Source organism: Alligator mississippiensis, chromosome 3, assembly GCF_030867095.1.
Source record: "Alligator mississippiensis isolate rAllMis1 chromosome 3, rAllMis1, whole genome shotgun sequence".
Lineage (NCBI taxonomy): Eukaryota > Metazoa > Chordata > Crocodylia > Alligatoridae > Alligator > Alligator mississippiensis.
Window position 1 is genome coordinate 251431282 of NC_081826.1, and position 25405 is coordinate 251456686.

At 41.5% G+C, this 25405-nt stretch overlaps 2 protein-coding genes across 9 annotated transcripts in view; both read left to right on the plus strand.

Moving 5' to 3' along the window:
* Positions 1–12412, plus strand: part of BDP1 (B double prime 1, subunit of RNA polymerase III transcription initiation factor IIIB) — an 81182-nt gene extending 68770 nt beyond the window's left edge. For 5 of the 8 annotated variants that reach the window (XM_059725078.1, XM_059725080.1, XM_059725079.1 and 2 more), the window contains exons 36-40: positions 428–632; positions 2752–2794; positions 4727–5027; positions 6839–7082; positions 9834–12412. In XM_059725078.1, coding sequence (XP_059581061.1) covers positions 428–632; positions 2752–2794; positions 4727–5027; positions 6839–7082; positions 9834–9959 — 919 coding nt within the window. In that variant the 3' untranslated portion in view covers positions 9960–12412. Of the gene's footprint in view, positions 1–427; positions 633–2751; positions 2795–4726; positions 5028–6838; positions 7083–8013; positions 8184–9833 lie in introns of all 8 variants that reach the window. The other 3 variants (XR_009461104.1, XM_059725082.1, XM_059725084.1) reach the window with 3 other exon arrangements.
* Positions 12413–14795: 2383 nt separating this feature from the next.
* MCCC2 (methylcrotonyl-CoA carboxylase subunit 2) overlaps positions 14796–25405 on the plus strand; it is a 67001-nt gene continuing 56391 nt past the window's right edge. The window contains exons 1-3 of the mRNA XM_006261656.4: positions 14796–14954; positions 19997–20063; positions 25063–25147. Of these exons, the coding sequence (XP_006261718.4) occupies positions 14829–14954; positions 19997–20063; positions 25063–25147 (278 nt within the window). The 5' untranslated portion in view covers positions 14796–14828. The remainder of the gene's footprint in view (positions 14955–19996; positions 20064–25062; positions 25148–25405) is intronic.

Consider the following 25405-nt stretch of genomic DNA (forward strand, 5'->3'; position numbering starts at 1 on the left):
ACCAATATGTTATATCAGTTACATTTGTATTTGTTTCTGAGCAGTTGGGCTAATTATTAGGGTGCTTTAGGGTAAATATGTTGGAACTTGCTAAGAATATAGCTGTCTAGCACAATGCAGCAACATGTATGCTTATCCTAAAAGGAGAAATACAGGAGAAATGGACAAAATATACAGTTAAAGTAGAAAATGTATAATACAGAGAAGAAAACAGAGCCCATATTTGTAAGGGTAGGGAAAGTTCCTAATTCATGGTTTAAAACTTACAAGTCTTACCACTTAGATGAAAATCTCAAGGGTTCAAAAAGATTGAAGTTAAGAGTATAAGGAAATATTCATGTTTACTTTTAATTTTTATCATGTACACTACTAATTTTGATTTTAATAAGAGTAACTTCACAATAATGTTTTTGTGCTATAAATAAAGCATTGGATCCATGACACCCATAGTTGGTGAAGTTGTTGCTCCGTCCGTAGACAACTGTACAGAAATTGAAGGACCACAAAGAACATTAACAGAGCCATTTCTTAATTTGGAGTCAACATCTTGGAAAAGGTGTGCTACTGATACTGAAGATAGCAATGTTCCTCCTGCCAAGAGGAGTCCATCTACTTCAACAGAAGATAAGCTGGTAAGCATCTATAGCATTGGTTCCCAACCTTGGGGTGCGATTCAAATTAGGGTCATGAGGGGTCCTCAATAGGGTTGTGTATGGCCCGGAAATAGAAGGTGGGTGGATGGGGCGAGGCCACTGCACACAAAGGGGACAATGGAAGCTTCCATTCCCCCAGGCTGCCACCACACTCTGCTCTCAGCAGCCCCCGCAGCACCGGGTCCGGAGGGTCCTGTTGGTGGCCAGTTTAGGGTCACAGCCAAAAAAGGTTGGGAAGCACTGATCTATAGTATAAGGTCAGAGAATAATTCAAGAAATATATTTTTGTGCATTGTATAATAGGTATGTGCTTCTAATATTTAATTGATTTCAAAATACCTAGCATAACTAAATTGCTTGCCTAATTGGAAAATTAAGACAATCAAGGTTTTTGGCTGGTTTGGTTTTTGCTTTTTGCAAGTTGGTAACAAGCTGCTTTTTTTTTTTTTTTTTTTTAAGCCAGAGGAAAAATAAATACATAGACTATTTCTTTTATATTCACTTTGATATACAAAGTCAGTTTTACTGCTGGACTCTTTAACTGGCATGCTAGCAGTGTCTTTTGCAGTATGTTAAGTGTTTCCATCCTGCTTTTGGAAGTGGGCTTTGAGGAGGCAGGGAAAATGTAGGCTAGAACAGTGTTTTGAGCATTTGGTTTCAGGAAGTGATGTCATGATCCTGAGAGAGGAAGCTTAACTGGCCAGAAGACGAGGTTCGCATCCTGTGCTTTCATGATATGGCTGAGTTTATGGAGCAGTGTTTTGAGTTGAGTCGTCATCATCTTGGTATTATAAGGGCAGCTTTGGTAATTTGGAGAATATTTTCCCCCACCTACACTTTTCTATGTTCTCTGCCTGTCATCCCTGCTTGTCTAATATGGCCATAGAGATTCCTCCACCTTAAGAAGCCTGCTATCTAATCCTAGGGGGGTCAGTTAAGTATAGGGGTGCACTGATAAAGATTTTTTGGGTCAATACTGATGGCTGATTATTAATGAGCCATATCAGCTGGTACCGATCCAGTTGTTGATAAGCAGTCTGGCAGCTTGGAGAGCAGTGTCCAGCTGGTAAGTCTGTAGGGGGAGGAAAGTGGCATGGAGGTACAGATCAAGGTCCCCACAGTGAGGGAGGAGTAGGGGCTGGGGCAGGCACTGGCTAGCCAGGGTGGGATGTGGGATGGAGCTGTGAGCAGCTTGTCGAGGGGGTGCAGGGAGGGAGTGGGGGGCAGCTCCTGCTGCTGTGCACACCCCTGGGGTCGGCATAGGGAGTGTGTGCCCCCTGGATCTGCAAGGGTGGGCTGCCACTATGGGCTGGGGCCAGGAGCCTGTGCCTGGCTCTTCCTGGTGGGGGTGGGGCTGAGCTGGCACTGTGCTTGGGTGAGCGGTGGTGGCACTGGGAGTGGGGGGTACAGGGTAGCCCCAGTCCCAGTGCCACTACTGCCTGCCTTGGTCCAGCTCCACCCCTGCCGGGAAGAGCCCAGTACAGCTGCTGGCTCCAGCCTGCCCTTGCCCCGTGCACAGATCCAGGGGACACACATCTCCTACGTCTGTTCTGGGGGTGTGAGCAGCAGCAGGAGCCATTTCCCCCGATCCCACCCTGCAGCCCCTGGACAAGCTACTCGTGGCTCCATCCCACACCCCATCCCAGCTGTGCAGCCCCTGCCCCAACTCCTGCTCCACTCCCTCCCTCACCCATGGGGAGGCCTCACTCTGCCCCCCCCACAGCCCTTCCTTCCCCTCTGCCCCTTGACCCCAACAGATTTACCAGTCAGGTGCTGCTCTCTAAACTGCTGGGCTGACTGTGTGATTGGTGTGACTGTGCACATACACACGGCATTTATTAGTGGCATATCGGCCCCATCAGCCAAAGAAAGCAGAATGCCGATTAATGTCAATTTTCCTTTTATTGGTGCTGATATGATATAGACCAACGTATCAGTGCACCTCTAGTTAAGTATCATATAAATGGTATCCAAAGTTTAGGACTTTTTCTTGTAAGACCTACTGCTGTCTTGAGAAGTGTGCAATATTAGTGTTTCTTTTTGGGTTTTTGCCTCAGATTAAAGGAAAAATTAACTTTTTACATTTTGTTTAATTCAGGAATCTTCAGTTAAATTGATACATGCTCCAACAAAAGTTGCTGGTAAGTTAATCTTGGTTTTAAGGAGAAACTCTTGAATGCTAAATAGCAAAATAGCAACTAGTATTGCTAATGGCATTGTGTTCAGAAAGCGGGGGAGGCTGCTTTTCTGCTGTAGTGTTAGTATTATGAGTGTGACTTAAAAACCTAACCTGGCAAAAATCTAACCCCCTTGTGATGAGGGTGCACAGGGCCACAGCAAATAGCCATGCAGAGTTGGTTAGGTGTTCCATGTGTATGCTTTTACATCAAAAAGTGCTATTTCTCTGATCAGCTGCACAGGACTGCGAGCTCCAGTAGGTTGGAGAAGCTGTGTCCTTTGTCATGAAAAGCTGCAATAAGTAACTGCACAAACGAACAAATGGCTCATTTTTGGTTTTGCAACCCGCTGCAAACATATGCAAGTTGCAAACCACACAGATATGAATGATCTGGGTTCTATTGCATTTAATATCTTCTTTTTACTTAAACTGCAACTTATTTTGGGTTAGCTATATGGCAAAATTTAGTATATTAATGCAGTTAATTTCAAAAGTACTGCTAGTTTAATACTACTTATTAAAATTATTTTCATTAATTTTAATAGTTGCCTCTAAGCGAAATGAGTTCACTGAAAAGCACTACAGAGTAGAAAACACTCTGAATTGGTTCACCTTGTTTGGGATTTTTACTGTGACCAAACCTTATTTTAGTGTTTTTCAACAGAATATACCTTGCTCACTTCAATCTCAGTGTCTCTAGACACTGGAAGTGGAAGACTAAGATTACTTTTTATTAGAGAGTTCAGCTATCTGAACTCAGGTACTATACTATAAAATCATCCAATATCTCGATATCTGGCTTAAAAAAAACTAATCTCCTAAATTGGGGGAAGAAGAAAAAAGTTACTAATAGACCTAATTGTTTTCAGTGTGGTAAATATACCAGTATTTACACTTGTTTAGCAGAAAGCTGTTAACCCAAACTATTCACTAGATATTATGCTGTTTTTATTCAAAAATCATTTTGAGGATGCAAAAAAATTGCTAGGGATCTTCATAGCTATGGGGGAGCTTTCCTTACCTTTTCATTGCATAGAGAATCTGGATGGCTGATATAGAGTCTGATATAAAGCCCATTGACCAATGCGACTTAAACTTTGGATCGGGTATTTACACTCCAAAACTGTCTGAGATGAAATTCCTCCTCTTAACTTGTAATGTGTTCAGTTCTGGTCACCTCATAATAAGAAAGATGGACATTCACATGCAGGGAGAAGTACTGAAACAGAAAGGACTGAGGTATGAGGAAAGACTGAAGAAGGCAAATAAATACATTCAGTTAAAAATTTTAATGAAAGAAGGAATTATCCAAAAATGTGAAGGGCGTAAACATGATGAAGTAGTGTTTGGCATAACACACTGGTTGTAGAAACAGAATTCAAGAATGTTTTTGAGAATGAAATCTGAATGTCCTTCATTTGTGTGGACCCTTGACAATTTCACTAATTAGTTCTTAGGCTGTGGAATAGACCCATAACTGCAAGATGACTGGATTGAGCACCATAAAGTATTGCAAGGAGCACTTGTACACTTTTGGTGGGACATCTGAATTTTTCAGTCTGCATGTGCAATCTGTAAACTTTTAAGTGGGGTCAAGCTTTGGACCTGAAAACTGTAACAGTAGTTGTATGGGGTTTTGTTGTTGTAGTTGTTGTTTTTGTTTTTTAAAGAAAAGTAGATGGCTTACTCCTTCCCTTTCTCCTGCCTCCGAGGGGGTGGGGCAGGAAACGTAGTGTTGCTTATAGTGACTTCAAATACTATATTTTCTAATAACAGTAGTAGTATTTTGCACCATTATGGCAGAATATTATTTTTTTTATGGCAAAATTGAATTTGTCACTGAAAAGTGAGCTCAGGTTCCCCATTTATGCTTAATCACTTGTCACTTTTACAGGAAAACTTTTGGAAAACCTGAGGTCTTCAAAGAAGAAAAATATACCTACCTCAACATCTTTGTCTACATCTGCAGATTCGCAACTAGAACAAGGAGGCCAACCTAAATCTTTGCAGAATGTAGAAACTTTACCACTTGAAGATAAATCAGCATGCAAATATTTAAATGAAGGGGGATCTGGAATACACCCTGAGATAAAAATAGGAGCCAGTGAGCAAGGACTATCTGTGGAGGTTCATGAACCTGAACAGTCAGGACATACTGGAACTATAGCAGCCCCATCAAAAACCACATTAGTCAGGTATGTCTTGAAATACTGGCTTTTAACCGTTTTCTGTACTGAGGCCTATTCTCTGTAAAGGGAATGCCTGAGGTCATCCTTGCACTTGGCATTAGGAGAAGGACAGTCATAGAATCATAGAAAGTTAGGGTTGGAAGGGACCACAGGAGGTCATTTAGTCCAACCCCTGCTCAAAGCAGGACCATCTTCAACTATATCATCCCAACCAAGGCTTTATCTAGCCAGGTCTTAAAAACCTTCACGGATGGAGATTCCACAACCTCTCTGGGTAACCTGTCCCATTGTTTTACTACCCTCCTAGTGAGACAGTTTCTCCTAATACCTAACCTAAACTTCCCTTGATGCAACTTGAGACCGCTGCTCCTTGTTCTGTCATTTGCCAGTACTGAGAACAGTCTAGCTCCCTCTGATTCTTGTTTGTGACACCCAAGTGCTGAGAGCCCATTCTCTAAAACAGCATCCTCTTCAACAACCGAACAACAGCGACCAAAAAACCCTATTAAGAATCTGACTGGTTTTGTTTTGTTTCCGAACTTGAAAAATTATAGCCATGGCGTGGATATTGCATGGTCACAGCTAGTTCACATCTCTTGCTCAGTCTTTTTGTTTGTTTGTCTGTCTATTTATGCAGCCAACAAAATTGTATTTTGTGATGTAGACACCTATCTGTTAGTCGGGGTTTGGGACAACCATAAATTTATTAGCTTTGTCAAATAACCATTTCTTTGAATCAATCAATAACTATTCTGTTTTTTCCCCAAACATTAGACTGCTGTTACTTAATACCCAGAGCATACTGAACATTTCCAGAGCAATGTTAAGACATCTCACTACACCAAAGAGATTACAATATAGGTGACATACAGAGAATGCAGCACAATTGTTAAATTCCTTTAGATGGTCCAATTTTTAAATTTTTAATTTACTTTCCACCTTTTATATTGGACTCTGTTCTTTTATCAAGCACTAATATACTGCTCACACTTTTAAAATCAGATTTCTGTTTGACCCTTTGCTTTTTGTTTCCTTATGGCCTCCCCCTTGCCTACTGACACGTGGTGATTTTACTGCTTCTTTTCCCAGCTTAGTGGTGGGGTGAATTGTAGTTGTCACTTCCATGTATTCCAGGAGCACCCTTGACATGTAGGTGCTGCCTAGACATAGCAGTCCGTGACTGAAAGGTTACCAACCAAAAGTGACACTTGATACTTTTTTGTACCTCTCTCAACATAATTTTTTCCCTGTTCCTGTGCCTCAGTCACAGAGACCTGCTAATTAGGAATGATGACATTGATTGACATGTTCTGCAGCAGATCTTTCAGTCTTGCTTCTGGAACCTATTCAGGGTTCTCCCTGGGAGGTGGGATTTTTCCCCATGCAGTGCATTGGCAAAGGACAAATGGGAAGAAGAAATCCCCACTGCTCTTCTAAGGAGAGAGGTTGGCAGTCATTTCTTCCGACAAGGAGTCTTTCTCGTGGAATATTTAGGAGGCTGTATAGGTCACTCTTACACCATGAACAGAGGGCTCCCATTCCCAAGCTATATGGGAAGGAGGCTATTGAGGGCTTTTGTAGTTCCATAGAGAACTGTGCTATTAAATTTGACAGGAATATATTTTGTTCCAATATGAAGGGTGTTTTTTTTTTTTAACTTGCTCCTAACAATTTATTTTAGAACGCCTTGATCGTTTACATAGTTTGGAGATGTTTGTTTTTTGTTACAAGTCATACTTGTTTATTGAACTAAAAACAGTATTTCCACTTCATTTTTCCTTAAGCAAGCTGGCAGTAATAAACTTTATTTTAAATAGGCCTGGGCGAAAACCTCTAGGATTTTTATCCTTAATTTGCAAAAAGAGTAGCCCTGACGTTGGAGAAGACAGTAAAGGGAACAAAGAGAAATTCCAAAAACCTCAAATACCTGCCTCAAAGCGAAGTCTGAAAAGGTCTGCTCCATCCACAGAGGACGAGGGGCAGACTCTAGAGCCCTGTTCCCTTCCCTCTACAAGCACATCATTTGCTGAAGGAGAGAATACAGCAGCTGCTATAGTAAAGGTACATATGGCTACTTTTAACCATCTCTGCATCTTGTGTGAAAGATGAAGAGCAGTTGGGAGCAAGGTGTGAGAGAACGAGCAAGAGAAGTGATAACATTAGTACTATTTTCATAGCTATGAAGAGCTCAGTTTACTTTTGCTGTAGGATTTGTGTTGGCTATGATGGGAGGTGGGATAGGGAGAACTAAGATGTACTTCTTTTTAAATGCTAGAGAAATTTACTAGCAATCTCCAAGTATTACAAGGAGCAGTCCTATGCTTGCAGTGGACATAAAGCATCTTGAATCTTGGAATTGCTGTCTAATTTTACACAATATTGTCTTTTTCCAAAAATGTGTTTCAAATGGTATGGGGGAGGGGTCATTTCTTTCAACAGATCAGCTGCAGATTAGGTCCAGGTATGTCCCTAAATTCCCCATTTGCCACCTTACCTCTTAGTCAGAAGCTTTAATGTTGTTTGTTAGAAGAATGCAACTGAAGTTAATTGAGTAGCTGTTTAATTACATTCCCTCTCTCCTACCTGAATGGAGGAGATGCATGTATTAATACTGAATCTAACCTGGTGGTTTGAAACCCCTATTGCTCTGATCTCTCTAGTCAGTTCCAATTTCTGACTTAAACAATATCAAATACTATTCTCCTTTATTACAAAATAATTGTCCGTACATGAGCTGATTTAGTTATTGTAGTTCAAGTTTTTGAGTCGATGGACTTAGGTTTCTCAACACTATTTAAAAAGCATTTGAAAATGTTGTACTGTAAACCTTGTAGACAGGACAGGTGTCTGCCTGAAAAATAATTAAGTCTGGCTGCCTGTGAGAGAACAGATGCCATCATGAATGAGCAAATGAATAAAATCCGAGCGAGGTTTCTTAATGGTTCAAGGTGGTGTCTGTTAACATATTTCTATTTTTCTAATATTAATTCAGTTCAGTGCATCTTCAAGGGTTTTAGACTTCAGATCCTAGGTTTGATATCTGGGCTGTGGTTTGGCAGTTGTCTGCAAAGATGTGGACCTGATAGACCCTCTGTCTTGCTGCACAGAAGCAGAGAACTACATCCATGCATCACACCCTCAGAATCTCAGCATGTCCCATTGGTATGCTAGATATGTTTATTAATCAAAGCATTACCTTTGCAAAGAACCATGCTCAGTTGGTGATGAGATTAAATGAGTCAACCTGCTTGTATTTAACTCTTAGTTGTTATCCATCAGATTTTTACCTGTACCATAACCAGCATGTACCCCTCTAGTCTGGAAAATGAGACTTTGAGGAGGCAGGGAATGTATGCAGAATGGAAGCATTAAACTTTCCACACAAAGTACACTACCTTCAAAATTGTAAAGTATGTTAGTTAAATTAGTTAACATTAGAAAAGTGGTTTTGAACTCTATAATCCTCAAAACACTAATCTGTCTAGTAGGTCTTATGGGCTTGTTACCATAATATCACAATGTTATGGTCCTGTCTAAGCCAATAGAAAGTATTTTTGAGCTACTCTTCCTCTGTAAACTGAGTTTCTCATAAGGAAACTAACTTTCCTGTTTTCTTGATCTCACCACAGTGTTGAAGTGAGCATTAAGAATGAGTGACCTAAAAATCTAAGTACTTCAAAGCTAAAATAGTGCAGTGGATATAAGTTCCATGGAGAGGTGACTTTGGGGGGGGTGGGGGGGAAACGGACAGGTTTCACTTTAGTCAAACGATCTGCTAACACTTCCTCTTTATCCAAATGACTTTTCTGACAGAATTGGTTCCTCTCAAACTGTATATGAAAAGGATCCTATGATTTTTTTTTTGCAAATTTTAAAGCCCTCAGTAGCTAGAAAACATTTTTTTCATTTGACGTTAGGTTCTAGTTTTCCCAAGAGAACTGTCTAGTTGCATTTTGCTGCTGCAGCAGCCTGACAGTCCTGTGGTTTGAAGGTCATGTCTTTCCCCTTTTTGTAAGATATGTCTGCTCTAGGAGCCCATTTCTCATTTGTGGGTCTTCTCATTTGTGGGCAAGGCAGATAAATTTGTACAGGCAACACCAGGTATCTAGCATTATTTATCTAACACTACTACTTCATTTCTGAAACAGTTCTAAGCCAAGCTTTATTAATATTAAACAGCAAAATCATAGAAAATTAGGGTTGGAAGGGACCTCAGGAAATCATCTAGTCCAACCCCCAGCTCAAAGCAGGACCATCCCCAACTAGATGATTCCAGCCAGGGCTTTGTCCAACTGGGCCTTAAAAACCTCCCAGCATGAAGATCCCACCACCCCTCTAGGTAATCTGTTCCAGTGCTTCACCACCCTTCTAGTGAGAGAGTTTTTCCTGATATCCAACCTAAACCTCCCTTGCTGCAAGGAAATAGGTTAAGACATCTGCTCATTCCAGCCATGTGATACTCTGAGTTACCAAGAAGCCTTTTAGATATCTGTCTAGGAGTATGGACCCAAGAGTGGTATTCCATTTAAGTTTTATTTTAGAGAACAATAACTCCCAAGTAATAGTTTGCTTAGACACAGAAAAATGTTATTCACTCACCCAAGTAAATGAGTTGAGAAAGAAGCAAAGCACTGGTATGTTACAGTATCTTAGGTGTATTCCAGTTTTTTTCAATGAAAGAAATTTTGCAAGAGGAAACAATTTTAATTGTATCAGAAGGGGAGGAAGTGGGAAGCTTGTTTTTAACATTTTAATACTTCAGTTTTACACCAGCTGAGGCATATCTGCATAAAAGCATGTTTCTTTTTATAGACTTCCTGTGATAAAACTTCTGAGAAGCCAGCTTATCCTAAAGAGCAGGAGAAAGAAGAGGCACCAACCAGCATCTCAGAATATTTTTTCAGCGATATTTTTATGGAAGTGGATGATCCAGAGTAGCATAGGAATTTCCATAAAATTTTGGGTTATGAAGCATGGTACAACAAAAGTTTCGATAATTTGCTGAATTCAGCTTTATTCTATCTATAGGTCTAATTTTTCTTGCTAGCCAGGTTCTCTCTGGTTAGTAGAAAGAGCCAGTGTGACTTGGGAGTTTTCAAATTTGTAAGAAAACTAAACCACTAGATTAGTGTGATTGGACTGAAACAGACTGGTTGGTATTTTGAGTCTTAAAGATATGCAGGTACTGGGTGCATGGTTACCTTTCAGAAAAGTGCAATGTATAAATGCCTATCCACATGACAATATCCTTTAAATCATAGTGCTGAAGCTTATGGGGCTACTTAGATGAATTCTTAACTTTTGTGAAGTAACTCTTTAGGAGGAGAAATAAACCTTCATATTTCTCGGTAGATAAAGAAGCAAATTGTGAAAGTGTAGTACAGCAAGTACATTGAAATATTTAGTATTGTCAGCTATTTTTACTGGCATCTCCAAATTTATGTATTTTTGTAATTGATGAGCTTGCATGAACACAAGCTTAAAAAGGCCCTTATTGAAAAGCCAAATGTTTAATCCCTTTAACTGTATGGAGATAAATACAAAAGGTCCTTTTTATTTAATTTATTCAAAGAAGAAGACCCTCCTACTTCTGAATGCTAATTTCCTTGTAAATTTAATGTGTATAGGATGGATTCTGCTTTCATATTTTGGCTATATATATAAAAAAAAAACTCCTCTGGCTTACTTAGAAATTTGCTACTGTAAAGAAAGAGAAACTGAAAGTAGAGCAAAATCAGACCTATGCCTGTGAAGTGAGGATGCCCTGGAAATATTGAACTTTGAAGCAGTTGTTTTGCTCATATTTTCCTGTCCTTCCCCCCCCCCCGAACAATAATTTAATGTCAGATTCTTTGATAGTTTTAGATTTGTCCTATTTTCCACTTACATGAAAATATGCCTTGACAAGATTGTCACATGGTCACGTTACTTTTAACTGGCTCACAAAAAGAAAATGCTATACTGTACATATTAAGTTAAAGAAGTATAGGTATCTAAACTTAACTTGGGTAAACTCCACATTTTTTTCTCCTCAATTAAAGATTAGCCATTGGAGGGCATGGATGTAATGCCACATAAATTAAGTTCGGTATATCCATAGCAGTTCTGAAAAGCTCCAAACAATTTTTGCTCTAACTTCTCTTACTATAGCTCAGGAATATATAGCATGTGTTCACTTATTGTAAGGTGGTGCTTCTGTCTTTTAATTTGCATTTTCTGTTTGGGTCCAGCCAAAACTAAAATAATTTTCAGTAAGAGTAATTAAAAAAAAAAATTTTTTTAAATACAATATTCAAACAATCGGAGTTTATTTTACCACCTTTTCCAAAGAAATATCTTTTTGGGTGGTGGCTTTATAGAAAACAATATTTTTTCCAATTATTGGATTAATGTTAAATTATGTGCTAAGACTTGAGAATTTTTCTTCTTTGAAAAGCTATTTTTGGCTTGACTTCTGAAGGAAATTTACAACAGACAGACCAGCTATTAGGAATCTCTAATGGAAAAGTCCAGGCCATTTCCTTTATCAATCATATGCTAGAAGCAGTTACATTTTAATGTTGTAATGGAAAGAAAAAACGTACTAATCTAGTCTGGACTTGTTTTTCAAGTAAATATTTTTATTAAAAACAAAAACAAAATTGCACAAATAGTTCCAATCATATTATGCCCTGGTGCAGGTGGCTTTGACTGTAAATTTAGGTTGAAATATTTATTTGTTTTAATACCTTTTTACATAAGCATCACAGTAATAGATGAACGTTGCATACATATTAACTGTCTATTATACATTTTGTTTTCTTTTATGCAAATAGTTCCTGTTTACAATGTGGCATGTTTCAATGAAGAATCAGGTAAACCAATTAAATCACCCACAGTGGTGCGATATAAAAATTGATTTGTAGCTATATGATAATGTACTTTATTTGTCAGAGTAGTAGAGAGACTCATACTTCAGATTTGATTCAATATACTAGGCAAAACTATTTGCAAATTATAAGAGGAGGTAAGATTGATTTATGGTGCCTTTCTCTGTTCCTGTTAATGGAATAGATAATGCTTGTTTTATTTTTTTTTTTCAAGAGCAAACCATGTGCACTTTTGTTATTAGTTACCTTTTTTGATGTGAATTTCAAGACAGAGAGAGCATAATGTGCGTTTTCTGCATTGGGTATAGAAAGCTGTATGACTTATGGAAGAACAAACTACAGCTTGCGAACACCCACTAATGATTGCTTTTTCATTTTTCTCAAGATGTGACAAAGGACAGATTTTGCCTGGAGAGTTCTTTGACACATTGTGTGTAATATTGCTTTTGTTGTAAGCTTTCTGTTTCAAAGAAAGCAGTCATGTTCTATATGTAAATTATGTGAATAAATAATTTTATATCACTTTTGTGTTTGGTATTGAATATTTAAGCATCAAGGGTGGTGGGGAGAATCATGTTCCCAGGCCCTTCTGAAAGTGTTCAGGCTTTTAGTGCATACTGTACACTCATGCACAGAATCCTTTTGGAGCATTGGCCCTCTGCTCCAGTGATTCTAAAATGATATTGCACTTGGCTTAAAACTCAATATAGGGAGATGAGGATAACTGCAATCTTTTAAAAGGACTTCTAGCTGTGAAATTCTTGTGTGAAAAAGGCTTTCTTAAGTGTTAGCATACTGAATTATCAAAGCTATAGCCATATTATATTTACATGATTAGTTCCTTCAAGCCCTGCACCAGTTATAGTGTGGCATTTGACATCACAATCATTTTTATAGCAAGTGTTATGCAGTATTTTTCATCAGGGTCAAAATTAAGAAAACTTCATTCAAACACTTTCAATAATAAATACTAGTGATTATATATTTACTTCTTTCACAGTATAAAATCAGTTCAACTTGCACACTACAAGGAGCAAACTGCAGCATTTCTTCTTGAAAACTAGGAATAACTGCATTCCATAAAGCTACACTAATAGTGGAAGGGGAAGTATGCAATAACTGCATACCAACATCTGCACTCAGCAGTGTCCCTTGTTGCAACTGGGCATCTGTCAGTCTGGTAAATATTGGTTTCCAATGGAGATTCAAATTAAAACCTTGAGTAACCCATAGGTATTTGTTTAGTTTGTTGTGATACAGGAATCATTATTAATAATGTAAAGTAGTAAGTAGTGAAGAACAAGTTTGCATTGAATGGTCTAGAACAGGAATTCTCAATCAGGGTGCCTTGAGACCCTTTCAAGGGTGCTACACAATATTGGCACAGTTTAGTGTGCAAATGTGATTAACAAGATAAACCCAAATATCCTGCCCTGTTGAGCTTTTGGAGTTTGCAGCAGAAGAATTACTCTGTTTTTTTTTTTGTAATTCAAAAAAGAATGAAAACTAAGGGCTGATGTTTTCTAAGGGCTGCCTTGAGACTACTGGGTTTTGCCTTGAGTCTAGGAAGCCCCTTGAGAACCAGTGCTCTAGTTTTACTTCTGAGTGGGCCCATCTACGTGAGACTTTTACTATATGCTAATGAATTCCACAGTAAAACATAGCATGTGTACATGTGTGCCCCTATTAGGCTGGAGTAAACTATTTAAATATAAGTACTATCTTGCTGCTGTGTGGTTTTTGGTTTTTGTGGGGGTTTTTTTTTGGTTTTTTTGTTTTTACTCTGCAGCAGCCATGTGCAGACACTGTCCTGGCTGGCTGGGGCACAAGGGTGCTTCAGTTCAGGGGATGCCTGCCAGCTAGCCACACACTGAAGCACCCTCGTGCCCCAGCGAGCCCCTCCAAAGTGGGCTACATGTTTACTAATGTGAAATAGTTACTGCACATTTAATTCAGGCTTTGCTTAATCAAGTACTAACTAAATGCACAGTAACTAGTTACCATGAATGGCACGTGCCCCTGGTGGCTGGGGGGGCACGGCGGCGGGAGTAAGCTGGGGAGCTCCCAGACGCTGCTGGCACTGTCAGCAGCCGGGAGGGGGATGGCAAGCACTGACCAAAGGTCGAAGACCACCCGCGGCCACTGGGGAACCAGTGGGGTGCACATGCACCCCCTAGGTGTTGCCCCTGAGACTTACTGTACAGTAGCACCTGCAAATGCCTTTTTAGTGACACTACTGCACAGTGTTGGTAGGTTTCTGTGCATTAAGCATCTCACGTAGAGGTGCCCACCATGTTGGGCCAAGGGGAACAGCCCCAGACTGGCAGGCTGACCCCTCCCCAGGCCCCTGCCCGCTGGCTCAATGTGGTGTAGTCCCGGGCACAAGTGTAAACGGTGCCCCTGGGAGCAAGAAACTCGGTCGTAATAAGCACTGAAGTTTAGTGTTGCCCAAATGTGTGCAGAGCTAACAAGCAATACACCTGTGAGAAGCACAAGGCGGGCCAGGAGGAGCGTCTAAAGCAGGTTGCTAAGGAAAGCAGCGCGTCCCAGGTCGGTGGCTCCTGGCCCCTCTGTCCCGCGCGAGGCTCCGCTCCTTCCTTCACCGCACAAAAAAGCGCCGGGGGCCGCTCGGCACGGGCAGGGGCAGGCCTCACCCAGCCGGGCAGCGAGGCGTCCACCCTGTGGACTCCTGACTGATCCTGGGATCGCGGGCGGCGCCGGCCCGTCCTTCGGCCGGTCTCCCAGAGTCCCCCTGAGAGGAGACTCGCCTCCCCCCAGCGCCGAGCCCCGCGGGCCTGGCCCAGCGAGCGCTGCAAGCCTGGGCGGCCGCGCCCGCACCCGCCCCTGCGGCCCGCTTCCGCCATTGGCTGCGGCGGGGGGAGTGGCGGTGGCGGCCGGGCTGGGGGAGCTGCGTGCGCCGCCTGCCGCCGACGCCGCGATGCTGCCGGGCCTCAGGGGCGGCCTGCGGCGGCTGCTGCTGCTGCTCGGCCCGGCCCGCGCCTACCATGGGGACGCGGCGGCGGCCGTGGGCTCGCAGCCGGACGCGGGATCCTCGCGCTACCAGGTAGGCCGGGCGGGGCGTGGGGACCCTACGGGGCCGTCCCAGCCCCCGCCCCCGCCCCGCCCCGCCCCGCCGCGCGGTGGTGACGCTGCTCCCAGGAGAGCAGGGCGGCAGCGTCACCGCGGGCCGTGCCCGGCGTGCTCCTCAGCTCCCGCAGGCCGCAGAGCCCCGCCCAGGCAGCCTGTTCCTGCTCGTCTCCAGCCCCAGTTTCCCCGGCGGGAGCTCGAGGCTATTGCCCCTGTCCCTGCCCCCGAGAGCCGCGCTGCTCGCCTCCGGCCACCCGCCCCCCACTCGGGCCACCCGCGCGAATGCCAGCTCTCAGTATTCACTCTGTCTCTTGCAACGAAAACAACACTTTTTGCCTACTGACAAGTAACAGAGCAGTTTTTCTATTGCAAACACCCCCAAAAGTTGGCAACTGCAGATTTCTGTCTGACATCTCCGGGTTTATCTTGGTGATCACATTTGCAAACTTAACTTGCTAACTAACCTGGTGCGATGCCCCAGGGCACCGGGGTACAGGGACACCCTGGTTGAGAATCACTGCCCTGGGGGCATGGAGAAAAACCCATTTCCAGCTTCTCGGTAATTGCCCTTCAGGTATTTGAAGACTGTCATCAAACCCCCTTGGCTTTCTTTTCTTCAGACTTCAAATAACCCTAGCTCTTTTAGACTTTCATCATAAGTCTTGTCTCCTATGCCCCTAAACACCGTTGTTGTTCTACACTGGTCTCTTTCCAAACTGCCTTCTTGTGGTGTGGGCCCAAATACCCTAGGCTAGGTTAGGCCTTGTCAGTGCTCAATGGGGCAGAAGAATTGCTTTCGTTAATTTGCAGGTGACACCCCTGTGTGCTGTTGGCTTCTTTTTTTTTGACTGACAGCTTTAACTTTAACTAGCTTTTTTACCTAATGCAAAGGGGGTGGAAGTCCTGATGCAGCTGAAGGTGTTGAATGACAATTTTGTAGGGGAAGATTTCTGTGCTTGGAAATGAATCGTGAGATGAAGGAACGATCAGTGTTCACAAAGTCTGTACGTACCAGTAGAAAGCTAGGGTGAAAAATTGTAAGAATATCCTTTTATGGGTGGAAGGAAGAGGTGTTTTGGGATAGTTTTTGCTGTAAGGAAAAAATAAGGGTATTCACTTGTCAGTCGCAAATAAATTTGTTTACTTGCACTGTCATTTTAAAGGAGCATTGTTAGCCTCATCTCCTTGCAAATAAATCTGCTTGCTTGTGTCTTTGTAAAGTCTTTGCTAATGAAACTGTACACTGTCTCAGCTTAGACACTGAAAACTTGTCACCTTCTCTGCTAGGTTCTTCATGTTGTGGTGTTTGCCAAACCTGTGAGAACATGTGCATTTGTTTAAAGTCTCTGTCTACTGGAATTAAAAAGAAACTAAGAAAGATTGTAAATTAAGTGAAACATTCCCGCAACAAACATTAATGAAAACATTTCCCTTGTTTTCTCGTTGCAAAATGTAAAGTTCTCAACAGAACTGAGCTCAGTGGGACACTTAAGAAACATATGTTACACCACATGAAAGTTAGAAATACTCTAAATGTTTAAAGATAATATTTTACTTTAATCAAATAAACTGGTTTTAGACTTCTGTGTCTGTGCAAGTGCTCAGGTTTTAAACTGAAAATGAGACCTGATTCCCGACTCAATTTTTTAAAACCAACTTTTCATTTCCCTTCTCCTCCACCTCCTCGAATATTGGCAACAGTTTCCTAGGGGATCTCAGGGCAGGCCAGGTATATCCAGCTGTACTGGACTAGTGTATGTTCCTCTGAATACATCTGGTACGTCATTCAAACAGTAAGGTGCCTAACAGGGTTACCATTTAAGTGGAAAGTAATTATTGTTTATAGAGCACTACAAGCATATGTGAAGTTTAACAAACACAAAAGGCTGAGGTCGCCGCCATGAGGCACTTACAGTCTGAAACAAATGTTATACATGGGATAACTGCAAACACAAGAAGGCATAAGGATAGGCAATGGAGGCTACAGTGTTGTTAACTAATATTTGTCTTTCTGGCTGTGAAATCATCAAGACAAGTTGGCCTTCATAATGTAAACTATTAAGCCAGAAGGGTGAAAATATAATTTAAAAAAAGAGTAAGTTCTGGAAGATAAAGCCAAATCTGTGTGAAGACCCTGAGGGCAAGGTCCTAGAGGTGTGTTGTTCTCAGAGGTCAGTGGGAGCACTCCCTGCAGGATTACTTTGTAATTTTTGCATCTAGAAATTATTGCATTTACAACAGATTGTCATAGTACATATTGTTCTACAAAGTGAAAGTGTGGTAACCAACTTGCCCCTTTAGAATCATACAATATAGAACTTGGAAATACGTGATAGAACTAATAATATGTAATGCAGAGCCTACCTCCCCCACAAAGTCCAAGGCAGTGATTCTTGGCTAGGGGACTGTGGCATCTTGGGGTGCCTTGAGATCCTTTCAAGGGTGCCATGGGGTGCCACGCAATGTTAGCACTGTTGAGTTTGCAAACATGATTCACATGATAAACTGAGGGATTTTAAAATAGGAATCCATAGTACTAAAAACATTCTGACCCAGTGTGGTCTTTCTGAGTTCTTTGCAAGAGAAGAATTGCTCTATTATTTTTCTGTAATCAAAAAAACAAGTGAAAACTAAGAGTTGGCATTTTCTGAGGGGTGGCTTGAATCTTGAGAACCACTGATTTAAGTAAGTATTATTGTTGTTTCTTTGTAAAGTGGAATCATCATCCTATTTTAGTCAGAGGAGTAGTCTCTGGAATTAGAAATGGACAGTTTCTAATCTCAGATTCACTCACATACATCTGGTATGTTCATTTATAGCTTTAATAAACCCTTTCACCTATGACAAATAATAACTTTCTGAGCGGACGAGTCAAAGAGAGCTAAGATTTAACATGCCTGTGCCTTTATGCATCCGAGTAGTCCCACTGAATTCAGTAATTTTATGCATAAAGTCATTTGTGTTTCAGTCCCATGAGATGCTTGCAATATGGTGGTGTATAATGTTCATTTATATATTATTTTAAAAGATATGGCTAACTCAAGTATAGGGGGTTTTAGAACCAAGTTTGGTTCTAGTTATTAGGCCTCCTAAGTCCCTATGCCAATTTTTGTAGGTTTTCATTCACACTTTCTTTCTATTTTTAAAGGGGTTTTATCTCCCAAATACTGTGTGAAAGAAACACACAAATATAATGGAAACTTGCGGAGCAAGAAACTAGCAGTGAAATTTGATTGTTCATAATATGCTGCCTGGCAAATAAACCAACATTCAAACTGAAGCTAAAAGAATGGAGAGAACCTTTTATTTTTCCCCTCTGATCACATGTGCAGCAACTCTGGTTGTTTACATCAATTGTATGTCTAAATGAATAGAATTGTGATGATTATTTTATAAGCTTTAATTAAACAAAAAAGAAAAAGAGCAGCCCAAATCATTATAATGAGAATTTTTGATGGTGAACTGAATTCAGTTTTATCTTTTTAGCTGTGCACAGCCCTTGTGCCTTTGCTGCTACTACTCAGTTTCCAAGCAGCAGCAGAATAGAATTAACAGGTCTGTAGTCAGTTTTAGTCTTACTATTTGGACTCTGTGCAGAGTGGCAAAACCAGTAATAATCAACTGCAACCATAGGCAGTGGAAGGTGCGGGCTAACGGGGTTTAGCCCCCCCAGAGCTTTTCGCTGTGACAGGTGACAGCAGCACCACGGTGCTGCCGTCCCACGGTGCCTGGTGCCACTTGGTGTGCAGCCGCTCCTCCGCCTCCACATACAGCATCAGCATGCGCCAGTCCCACAATGGCCCTGCGGGAGGGTGGGGTGAGGGTCAACCAGTGCTCAGTCCCCCCCAATAATACCTTCCTCCACCACTTATGACTACAGCATTGTTTTGCTGTTTAGGAAAAAGGTGAACTGTAGAGGTTAGTATTAGAGTTATGAGCAAGATATTTTACCTACTTGTTATAACTTCAAAATGCAAGGGATGTTCTTTTGCCCTTAATTAGAGTAACTTAATTTCAATTCTGTATATAATGTGTGCACACACATTTTATCTCTTTTTTATAGTCTTGTTTCCTCATCCTTTCTATCTTTGTGTCCTTTCTGTGACTAAGCTAGGTGAGTCAGAGCTGAAGTGGCCTTGTTGTGAGACTCAATAGATATCTGGGGAAAATTTAATTTTGATTATTTAGTTCTGAAAATGTAGAATTGCCAGCATGGTTCTGCTGAGAACAAGGCAATTTTTAAATGAGTGACAGAAGATAAAGTAATATGAATGATGTACAGTATTTTATTGGATTGTATATTCCAATTGTAACTAGGTTTTTAAAAGACAAAAATTAGAGATTTTAAAAAGCCAAATTAAAACATGTTTTGATAGTATCTTTAATTCCTGAGATATATTAATGTATTTTATATGAGTGTTATGACTTTTTAGGTAAACATGGCAGCATGTTTAGTAAATGATCACTCATATCCAGAGCTGTAAGAGTATGTTTTTTGTGGACTCTTTTCAAGTTTGAGCAAACCAGGCAGTTGGAACAAAAGGTTAGTGGTTCAAAACCCACACTGAGAAGGTAAGTTGCTCAATGTGAACCTTGTACCAATAGCAGCCTTTTGGCCCAAAGGTGTGTGGGAGTTGAACTGAGTCCTATTCACATTATAATAAGTAATAGGAACAAAAACTGGAAACTTAAAAAAAAAATCTGTGAATAGCCTAATTTTGATTGACTGTAAATCAAAACAAATGTTTTCAGATTTTAACTCATCTGGAGTAGTGGGGAGACCTGTTTAGTGTACTTTGAGATACAGTAATAAAAAATCAATGCTATGTTTTTTAACAAGTAAGAAAGAAAGAAAGAAAAACCAGAGCCAGAAGTGTAGAAAATAAATTGAAAATTTGAACAGAGAGAACAATGTTGATAGCACCAATTAGTGACATTTATTTCTCCGATGTGTTTTTCATTCAACACTGACAGTACTATATTTGTTAAAGGTAGAAACACTCATTTTCCCCCATTTAGGAAAACTATGAACGAATGAAAGCATTAGTGACTGAACTCCAAGAGCAAGCAGAAAAAATCAGACTAGGTAAGTGCCATATTCATGATTTTTAGAATGTTTTAAAAACAGCCCTGGCATAGAGAGCTTTTTTGACTGATGCTGGTTAGTCAATTGTAACAGTGTTCACTCAAGTAAAGTCTGCTGTCTGGATCCCATGAGACACAGAAATATAAGAATCTTCTTATTACTGAATCTTGCTCTGTTATCTTCCGTTAGTTGCAACCTATAAAGGGATAATCTAACTTGGTTCAAAATGTAGGTTTTTCAATAACAACAAACACCTGATGTCAATAGAATGGTTCCATGACATTTTAAAAATGACCAGAGAAACTGTTTTTATATTGCCATATCCTATGTTTACCGTTCAGATCTCACAGCAGCGTGTTAGCGCATAAGGCCTGAGAATTACTAGAAACTCATTATAAATAAGAGAAAAGCTGAGTTAAGGATAATAAAGGCTAATTTTGTCCTTCAGGCTGAGAGAGGGGTAAAAAGTAAACAAACTGAATAAAGAATAAAATGTGATATTTAAAAGCATTTCAGTTTTAATCAACTAATATTTTAATAAATAAATATATTGTTTTAATGAATTTAATGGCAGTGTCTTTTTAAACAAACAGAATTATTAACAAGAGACTTACTGATTATCTTATACATCTCCTGTTTTCCCTCTTCATGCTGGTCCATCTCTGTTTTCTGTTTTTGTAATCCCTCAGCTGGGTGATTACACTTCCTTTAAAGTTCTCTCTTAATGTGTCAATTTGTAGGGACAGTCTTTAAAGGACTGTGGTATTATGAGACAGAGGGGGTTTTATTCTGTATTTTTTTGAAATTTTTAAATCCAGAATCAATCTTCTGTAATATACAATTCACGTTAACTAAGTCCAGTGACCTGAAAATATTCAAATTTAAAAGGCCATACAAGTGCTGAACAACTAGGCCTTGAAAAGGTTACACCTCTACTTTTAATTCTGCCCTTTTGTTTGAGTGCATTGTGAGACTGTTACTTCTGTGAGACAGTTTATTCATACACAAGTTTTCAAAGTATGCAGTAGGGGTGTAGGTTGTAGCCGTGTTTGTCTAAGGACATAGGCAGACCACAGTATACAAGAAACCCACAGACCAACATACATATCTGCACAGAACCAGCAATCACCCTAAACACACCAAAAAAGCTGTGATATACAGCCAAGCCCTCAGATACCACCGCATTTGTACTGAAGAGAACACCCGGGATTGCCACCTCACCAATATTAAAAAGGCTTTCACCCAGCAAGGACACTCCTCCAGAGAGATAGATTGCACGTTTGAAAGAGCCACCTGGATACCACGTGAAGAACTGCTGCAGTACAAAAGAAAACCCCCCACAAATCGCACACCTCTGGTTATGACGTATCACCCCTCCCTTGAACCTGTACGGAAAATCCTCAAACAATTGCAACCCATACTAGACAGAGACCCTATTCTTAAAAAGATCTTTCCAGAGCCACCCATCCTGGCCTTCAAACAAGCACCAAACCTCGCCAACCTCATCACCAGAAGCAAACTTCCTCAAGCCCAGAACACACCAAAAGGATCCAGACCGTGCCATGACAAGAAATGCAAAATCTGTCAACACATCTCCACCACCCCCACTATTACTACACCCCACAACCGAGCCATCAACATCCCAGGATCTTACAGCTGCACCTCCAGAAATGTAATATATCTCATCCAATGCCCCAAATGCCCTGATGGAAAATACATAGGAGAGACCAAACAACAACTGTGCACCAGAATGAACGCACACCGGAAATCTATCAAAGACAGAAATACCCAGTTACTGGTGGGGGCACATTTCTCACAGGAGGGCCACTCTCTCTCCAATCTCTCAGTCCTGATCCTCAAGGGAAACTTATACAACACTTCCCAGAGACAAGCCTATGAGCTCCATTTCATCAACCTCCTGGATACTAGAGATCATGGACTAAACATAGACATTGGATTTTTGATACATTATAATCTGCCTGGCAACTGACTCCCCAGCCCAGCCCCTGGCTTCTTTACTTGTCATTTCATCCAGGAAGAGCACACACCAATTACTGAAACCTCCTTAGCCTGACAAAGGGTTTTTGAACTCGAAAGCTTGCTTAATAACAAAGTATGCAGTGCTTTAATTTAATGTCAAATTTAATTTGACATGTTTGTAGGACTGGACTCCAAATTATTTCTCCTGATGATGCTGGATATCCTTGACTCCCCCTCCCTTCTCCCATTGGCTTTCACAAATAAGGAAACTGTTTAACACAGGGGTGGGCAATTATTTCAGGTGGAGGGCGGCTTACCCAGTTTTGGCAGGCTGTGGAGGGCCGCATGGGTAGCCCCTCCCCTTGACAGGTGCCCCGCCCCCTGGTCACTCACTATCTTGGGACCAATGTCCCAATGTCTTGGGACTAATGTCCCAGGGCCAGCACCAGTGGGGCCCACAGCGGGGCGCAGGCTGGCAGGGGTCTGTGGAGCCGGGCTGGGCTGCACCAGCAGGGAGATGGGGGAGCCGGCTTGGCTCCATAGAGCCCCTGCTGGCTGGGACCCCGCACTCCTGCCACCCTGCTCTGGGCCCCGCTGGTGCTGGCCCCAGGGCACTGGTGCAGGTCCCGTGCTGCCACTGGCTCCCTGCCCACTCACACCCAGTGCCCCCCAGCCCCACAGGACAGACAGGGGGCAACGCACAGCCCTGACCCCCTGCTTGCCAGCAGGGAAGAAGCTGGTGCTGAGCATGGGGAAAAGTGGCCCCTCCCCCGCCCTATGGCCGGTGCTTGCTGCTGCAGCCACTTGCAGCCCGGACAGGGCTGTCCGGAGCAGGCACAGGCAGCCCCACGCGGGCTGTGAGCAGCTGCAGCATGGGGCATCGGGCATGGAGCAGGGAAGGGGCCGCTTCCACCCCCCTGTGCTCCTTCCCTGCCTGGGGTCCTTCTCCACCCTTTTCCTCCCCCCCCCCCATTACCTGCGGTGCCGGTGCAGGGCAGCCACATGCTCCCAGGCCAGAAGCCCCGGTAGGGGCTTCCAGATGGTGCGTAGGGGCAGGGGTGGGTGGGTCCCACTGTTGTTGGAGCCCGCTGGGCTTCTCCTGGGTCCTACTGCCCTTGGTTCCTGTCAAAAATGAGACCTATTAATTTTCTACAATTTTTAGGGACCCCACAGGCTGGATAGAATGACCTCGTGGGCCGGATTCAGCCCGTGGGCCGTGTTTTGCCCAGCTCTGGTTTAACACCTCCCAGTGATGCTTACCACATAATAAGACAGGGCTTTTAACACCAGCAAATCTTCCTGTGCTGGTCCCACAGGGAGACAGGACAAAACTAGTCTCACTTGGTCATTCTCCTTTACCTTGCTGCCTAGAGAAAACTTCCTAAGTATTAATTTACACGTAGATAGTGTAATTTAAATTATTAAGCCTACATTGTAAGGAAAAGGCATGTAAGAATGATTAAGTGCCTCTCTGGCCTTCTAAATAAGTGTCCCCTTGTTTATTTTATACAGATGAGGTTCTTTGGGAAAATCCGATATCTTTTACTTTATACATGCGCTATTATTTATATTTATTAATATACCATAGTGCCTGGACATCCTTGTCATGGACTGGGACCCCACTATGCAAACACAGAGTAAAAAAAAAAATCACCCCACAGAGACCTTACAAGCAAAACATAAGATATGTGGGTGAGGACAGAAGATGCATGCAAGCAGGCAGGAAGCTCCAGGAAATAGATACCAATGGTCAGCATGGTAGACAGCAATCATAGCCCACCTGCAACCTGACCATCCTTGAGGCATCACTGTAAAGGTAAATTTTAAGTAAGGATCCTGAAGGAGGATAATGAGAGAGCTTTATGAGTGGGTGAGCTCTTCCTTTATTCTCCCTCCTGATCTAAAAGGTAGGTAGTAGCTTTATGGGCCAGACAGAGGCAGACAGTAAAAATAATCACTTTTGTTTCAGGCATTAGAGAAGGAAGAGTCAGTAGATGGATACATAACAACAGCCAAATGGCCAGAGCAATGGTCTAGGAAAATGAGTCTTGTTGTAGCAGTCTAATTGGATATCAGTGAGGCAAAATTGCATTCGACAAGGCCAGAGAAAAGGGTGCTGCAATAATGAAGAAGTGAGATCTTGAGCACTTGGATGAGAAGTTTAACTCTTATATATGGACAGGAAAGGCCTGTATATTAGTGACTTTATACCAAAAGAATCTTCAAGAGTTAGATGAGCATCAATTCGACCTCACAGGGAGGTTCAAATGGGAGATGCTATCCAAATTCTAGGCCTGAGTGACAGGCAGCATAGTGATGATGATGATGTCCACACTGATTAGGAAAGGAGGTTGGGGGGAGTACTGTGTGTGTGTGTGTGTGTGTGTGTGTGTGTGTGTGTGTGTAATATCAAGAGCTCTCTCTTAGTCATATTGACAGCTAGACAGGCATGAGCTATCAGAAGGAGAGAATGAGATTTTATTTGGACCAGGCTAAAACAAGTCAAGACAAGAAGTGGATCTGTGACACTGTATAGGGATGAATTATTTGGATAAGCCAGTACTGCTAAGTGGGTGATGCATGTCAACTGTCCACATATATTTGAATGGTGCAAACACCAGGCAATAAGGGAGAGAAGTTCATTTACAAATGAACTCAATAAAGATCTTTGTAGTGTACTGTAAGTTCATGAACATGACATAACAGCTTCTTTCCATCTCTTGTACCTATGCTACTCTAAAACCATGTTCTTAATTCAGTTTGTTCATTCCAAAAAGGGAATAAAAGGCTAAATTATCTGGACATTCATTTACTTTTAAGACTTGTTAGAAAGAATGAAGAAAAAGTTTTTTGGATTATATGCTGAAGAAACAGCATTACTTGCATTAGCATCTCCAATTAACTGTCTGAAGTGTGAACTTACATTGATTAAGCATAGTGTGTCTTTGTTTTTATAAATGAGAATTGATTTACCCATGTACTTGTACCCTAAATTTGGTGCATGCCCTTGTTATTACAGGAGGTGGAGAAAAGGCTCGAAAGCTTCACACATCAAGAGGGAAGTTGTTACCTAGAGAGAGAATTGACAGACTCATAGATCCAGGGTGGGTAATTTCTTCTTGTATATTGACTTTCTCATAACTTCAGATAGTCCTTTGTTTTGTGAAAGTTAATAGAAATGCCCCCTTTTTAATTTTCCTATAATATTAGCAAGTAGTATTGATTGAAATCTTGATGTATCTATTATTTTAAAAGATGCATTTCAAAATTATTTAAAAATAAAATTTAAAACAGTATTTTTAAAATAACAAAATGGATATGTGGAAATAAAAAGCAAATAATGTTTATCATCAAGCTATTTC